We start from the raw sequence: 6,482 nt of genomic DNA on the forward strand, positions 1-6,482 counted from the left end.
TATCATGACTCTCCTTTAAATAGTGGCCATGTTGACCCTATGGTGGGTATTCTCTTTCTCCAAATTCTGCCTTCATAGATTGGCTCTACAATATAATGACAAATCCTAGAATCATTTTTGTTTCAGCCTTCATGCATCTTTAATTATTTGCAGAATATCCATAATCATTGCCTAGAAGTCTTAAACAATAACTTCTAAACTGAATGAATTCCCATGTCTGAGTAGAGGCTCAGAGCTCCAAAAGGTGCCTCAAGTTCTTGTACTTGACTTCCTCCCATGTTCCCAGAGAAACTGCCTTATAGATGTCTGTAGCCAAAAATGTTCAGTATAAAACCAACTTTTATAACTATAACCATCAGCAGAATTTCTCAGAATTCTGTCTTTTTAAGAGATTCTGACAGACACTGGAATTAGTTGAAAAGGGTAGGAGAGTTGACTTGAAGAATTAAAATATGAAATTAATTAAGATACATACAAATCTTTTTAAAATTAGAATTTTCCCATTTTTCATTATCTGTTCAAATTTCTCTGTTAATTGGAGGTGATATTCACACCCAAATTGCCTAGTTCTTCAAGGAAACAACAATTCTTGATCCCTAAATGTAAGCCTTCTGCAGCAGGGATAATAAAATAATGACCCTAAATGCAATTTAGAACTTTCCCGGTTCCTTCTCACTCACCTCAGCTTTCACCACTTTCTATTCCTCCTTAAATACGCAGGTACATTACACCTTAGCCTTGAAGTGACCAAGTGGTGATCAAGTTATTATTTGCTCTTATGTTCTTATGGAAACATATCATCCTATTTTATATATACAGTATGTTATTGTTCCAAGTGCTTGTTCTTACATGCATGACCACATATAACTTGCCCAACATGTATGTCTGTTATGGAAGAATATGTCATTATTTTTATTTAACAGAGGATAACTGCCTTGCTTTTAAATTACTGTGAATGAGGTGGGTCTCCTATGTCTTAGCCCATCTGTCCAATGATTTTGGTTGCTAATCTGCAAGTATGACATATTTTTCCCATGAGCCAATTCTTCCAGGAACAGCATCTGCTTTTTTTTTTTCTCATACCCACCAGCTCTAATAATCAGGGAGGTTTCTGATCATGGATAATGTTTACAAGCTTCTTCTTCCAGCACCCATATTTTGTCAATTTGTCCCGAAACTCTTTGGTTTTCACTGCATAAATAATAGGGTTGAGCATTGGAGGTACAAGGAAGTAGAGGCTGCCAAGAATGGTGTGCACATGAGGTGGGATTCCCTGGCCAAAGCGATGAGTGAGAAAAGAAAACAGTGAGGGAGTGTAAGAGATAAGCATGACACAGATGTGTGTGGTGCAGGTATTTACTGCTTTCTGGTGGGCTTCCTGAGAAGAGAGCCGCATCACAGCCCGGATGATCAGCACATAAGATGAGGCAATAGCTGAGATGTCTACCCCAGCAACCAACAAGGCCACCACCAGACCATACACCCTGTTGACTGTGGTGTCCACACACACCATCTTCACCACGGCCATGTGCTCACAGTAGGTGGTGGGGATGACATGCCTGGCATGAAAGGGCATCTGCTGGAGGAGGATGGGCATGGGGAGAATGAGCAGGACAGCTCTCACTAAACTCACGAGGCCGATGAGCCCGATGCGGCTGTTGGAAAGGATGGTGGCATAGCGCAGGGGCTCACAGATGGCCACGTAGCGGTCAAAGGCCATGGACATGAGGATGGCAGACTGCAAGGCAGAGATGGAGTGGAGGAAGAACAGCTGGACCAGGCAGCCCTCAAAGCTGATGTCACACTGGTCAAACCAGAAGATGCACAGCACCTTGGGGATGGTGGTCGTGGACATGCCCAGGTCCGTGAGGGCCAGCATGCCAAGGAGCAGGAACATGGGCTTATGCAGGGAGCGCTCTGTGGAGATGGTGAAGAGGATGGTGCAGTTCCCCAGGATGGTGACAAAGTACATGGAAGAGAAAGGAATAGAGATCCACTTGTGTTTGTCCTCCATCCCAGGAATGCCTTGGAGAAGGAAGAAAGGGGGGTGGCCCTGGGAAGCATTGCAGCCAGTCATGCTGGTCCCCTGGTGGAGCACCTGAAAAGGGCAATTCAGAAACAACTGAGTCTGGATTTTAAAAAGAATCAAGATTTTCAAAGTAGAAATAAAAGTTGGAATATTAAGATACACAAAAATAATTCTGGGGGAGGTTGGATGAAGGCAATCAAAAGGTACAAACTTTCTGTTATAATTAGTACTAGGGATGTAATGTGCAATATTATAAATATGTTTGACAGTTAAGAGTAAATTCTAAGAGTTCTTATCAAAAAGAAAAATATTTTTTTCTATTTCTTTAAAATTTTGTATATGCATGAGATGATGGATGTTCACAAACCTTAGTGTGATAATAATTTCATGAGGTATATAAGTTAAATTATGCTGTACTCTTTAAACTTATACAAGTGCTGTATATAAACTATATCTCAATAAAACTGAAAAAAGGGAAATATCTTCAAAACCACCACAGCCTGTTTGACTTCCATTTGATCAGAATTGTAGGTTTCCACAGTGTTTTCTAAAGTTCAACACTGAAGATTCAGCACAGTTTGGATTTTTCCTGCAAACCCGCATGTGTCCATCTGGCAAGAAATTTAGACTGTCGTGGTTGAGAATATCCTATGAAGCACTGAGTCCCCTGTTCTCTAGACTAAATTCAGATAAGCTATAATTTGTAATAACACTTTGGTGTGCTAAAGTGGTCTGCTATTGACTTCATGCTCCTGATTCCCCTCTATATTGCAGTCTAAAAGAACAGCCTGGGACTCCAATTAAAAAATAATAATAAATGAGAAAAAGGGTAGATTTAAAGTAGCATAAAAAATAATTCTGATATCATGATATGTGTAATCAATATGATATAGTAGCACACTGTAGTATTAGAGTAGTAATAATGTGGCATAAATTTAATATCTAAGAGAATGTGTTTTATCATAACTATTTTATTAAGGACAGATTGATTCATTGTTTATTATCAGAACATGCTAAATTTTAAGAATATATTGCATCTATTTTTAATGAATTTTCACTTAAAGACTATAACTTAAAATATGTGAAACAAAAATAAATTCAATGAGAAATTAATGAAGTATTACATAGCTCTCAACAAACAAGATCAAGTAGGTCAACAAAAGTTTTTAAAAAATAATAAAACTTAGGCTTATAATATAATTCTCCATTCAAAAATTTAAATATATACATTTATGATGTTATATATACAGTGCAATATTATTCAACCATAAAAAAAATATTGCTGTTTGGGACAATGTGGATGAATTTAGAGGGTTTTTTGCTAAGTGAAATAAGTCAGACAGGGAAAGAAAACTATATTTTCTTTTTCACTTTTATTTGGAATCTATTTGAATATTTTCACTCATACTTGGAATCTAAAGAAAAAAATAGCAAGAAATAGACTCAGAGATACAGAGAACAAACTGTTGTCAGAGGGGAGGGTGGAAGAATGGGTGAAAAAGGAGAAGGGGACTAAAAGGTACAAATTACCCATTATAAAATAAATAAGTCACAAGGATGTAATGCCTAGAACAGGGAATATTATCAATAATATTATAACAAACTTTATGTTTGTAATCTACAAAAAATTGGATAACTAGACTATAAACTTGAAGCTAATACAATATTGTAAGTCAACTACACTTTAATTTAAAAAAATGTATTATTAAAAAGGAAAAAAGGGAAGAAAAAGAAAACTTATGGTGCAAATAAAGAATATATACATTTATCAATGAGGAAAAATTTTAAGAGCATGTATCACTTTCACACAGTAAAGCAACCCACAATTATTTGAAAAATACAGGTTTTCTGTCAATATGGGACTCAAGGGGACCTTAGTGACTAGAAATGTACAATAATGAATAAGAATGAAGCACGGGATGAGATTCTGATCACCTGAAGCTCAGAGATGAGGCCACCAGAATATAAAGCCCTTACTCATCTAGCATCACTTACCTGAATATAAGACAATAAGAGAGTGGAAAACTAGTCCCACACACGGTCTTCAAATATGTACATGTGAGTATGTACACATGTATGTAGGCATATCTTAGCAAACATCAATTTGCCTCTTGGAGAACACATTCACAGTCCTGCATTTCTCCACTCCTCACCTTCAGGCTTTCTTCATGATGTGGCTGTTTAAGTAACCTAAGTAGAGGCCCCCAAAATGCCCAGAATTAGCTCTATTTTTACTGCCTGATTCCCCAAACGTATACACTAGGCATTACTACTGTTATGTGTAACATTGACTCTGGAGGTTGCCGTGTACTCCCAACAGATAAAGCTGGTTGACTTTAGGGATTCTGGGAAACTTCCAGTATTTTGCAGTCCTGGAGGAGCCTGAGAGACAGGAAGTGAAGCTAAAACTTAATCTAGGACTAGATTAGGCTTTGCAGTTTAGGTATCGCAATGGCCCTCATTCCCATACATGTGTAGGTAGGAGAGCCAGGAGAGCTTTACTACCTGGCTGGAGTAGTCATGTTCTTAAATGCAAAAGAGGTAAACCCCTGTTGTTGATATCCTGACTTTCACTCTAACCTTTTTACTGGTCAATGGCTTTTCCATGGACACTTCCCAGGTCATTTTCTGCAACTCACATTTCGTCAGCCCTTATAGCCTCTCATGTTATTAGAGTCCCACCTTTCTGCAGTGGAAGCTGTATGGTTGTGTCTCTAAGCAGACACATCTTTGCTAGCCTGTTTATATGCTCTCAAGCACTGGATCCAGATTTGGCCAACATTTCTTTTCTCATGAGTCCAGAGGAAGCAAAGTATTAAAGTTCATCAAAAAGTATGCTGCCGAGTCTACTGCAAAATGCACAAAGCAGAACAAAACCATCACAAAATCTTGCAAAGACTAAACAGAAATAGGACTCAGAGCTAGATTCTAAATCCTGATGTAGTGCAAGTTCTTCCTGCAGACAGGCTCTGTACGGTGACTTTGTTCAGAGTCAGTGTCAATAAGAGTGAAACAGTGACAGAAGAATGTGAGTGCCAAAACAAAGGTGCTGGGTCAGTCAATATATTAACAGAAAGAGTACATCAATATAAACATAGATGCACCTGCTCATAGACACATCCACACAAATTCCCCTGTAGAAGCTGTGACTCTTCAGCACACTTCAGTTCAGTCACTCAGGCATGTCCGACTCTTTGCAACCCCATGGATTACAGCATGCCAAGCCTCCCTGTCCATCACCAACTCCCGGAGTTTACTCAAACTCAAGTCCATTGAGCTGGTGATGCCATCCAACCACCTCATCCTCTGTTGTCCCCTTCTCCTCCCACCTTCAATCTTTCCCAGCATCAAGGTTTTTTCCAATGAGTCAGTTCTTTGCATCAGGTGGCCAAAGTATTGGAGTTTCAGCTTTAGCATCATTCCTTCCAGTGAATATTCAGGACTGATTCCTTTAGGATGGACTGGTTGGATCTCCCTGCAGTCCAAGGGACTCTCAAGAGCCTGCTCCAACACCACAGTTCAAAAGCATCAATTCTTTGGCACTGAGCTTTCTTTATAGTCCAACTCTCATATCCATACATGACTACTGGAAAAACCATAGCCTTGACTAGATAGACCTTTGTTGGCAAAATAATACCTCTGCTGTCTAGGTTGGTCATAACTTTTCTTTCAAGGAGTAAGTGTCCTTTAATATCATGGCTCCAGTCACCATCTGCAGTGATTTTGGAGCCCAAAAATAAAGTTGTCACTGTTTCCATTGTTTACCATTTATTTGCCATGACGTGATGGGACCAGATGCCATGATCTCAGTTTTCTGAATGTTTGAGCTTTAAGCCAACTTTTTCACTTCTTCCTCTTTCACTTTCATCGAAAGTTCCTGTTTAGTTCTTTGTTTACTATTGTGCCACTAAGGAGTGGTGTCCATCTGCATATCTGAGGTTATTGCATATCTTCTCCCAGGCACATCTTGATTCCAGCTTGTGCTTCCTCCCAGCCCAGCATTTCTCATGATGTATCTGACATCTAAGTTAAAATAAGCAGAGGTGACAATATACAGCCTTGAATGCTCCTTTCCCCTTTGGAACCAGTCTGTTGTTCCTTGTCAGTTTTAACTGTTTCCTTCCTACCTGCATGACAGATTTCTCAGGAGGCAGGTCAGGTTTGATCTCGGGTATTCCATCTCTGAAGAGAGATTTTCACAGTTTGTACTGTGATCCAACAGTCAAAGCTTTGGCCTAGTCCAATAAAGCATTAGTATATTTTATTTTTCTTGGAAATCTCTTAAATTTTTCAAGAGTTCATTGTTGTGATCCAACAGAGGTTGGCAATTTGGTCTGGTTCCTCTGCCTTTTCTAAATCCTGCTAGAACATCTGGAAGTTCATAGTTCACATCATTTTGAAGCCTGGCTTAGAGAATTTTGAGCATTACCTTACTAGTGTGTGAGATGAGTGC

General features: G+C 39.0%; 1 protein-coding gene across 1 annotated transcript; it reads right to left on the minus strand.

Annotated features, from left to right (window-relative positions):
- Positions 1-1,099: 1,099 nt before the first annotated feature.
- LOC122449440 (olfactory receptor 52E4-like) lies at positions 1,100-2,077 on the minus strand. The gene has a single exon (XM_043480970.1). The coding sequence runs from the start codon at positions 2,075-2,077 to the stop codon at positions 1,100-1,102; it is 978 nt and encodes a 325-aa protein (XP_043336905.1).
- Between the last annotated feature and the right edge of the window lie 4,405 nt (positions 2,078-6,482).

The sequence above is a fragment of the Cervus canadensis genome, chromosome 11 (assembly GCF_019320065.1).
Source record: "Cervus canadensis isolate Bull #8, Minnesota chromosome 11, ASM1932006v1, whole genome shotgun sequence".
NCBI classification, from domain to species: Eukaryota; Metazoa; Chordata; class Mammalia; order Artiodactyla; family Cervidae; genus Cervus; species Cervus canadensis.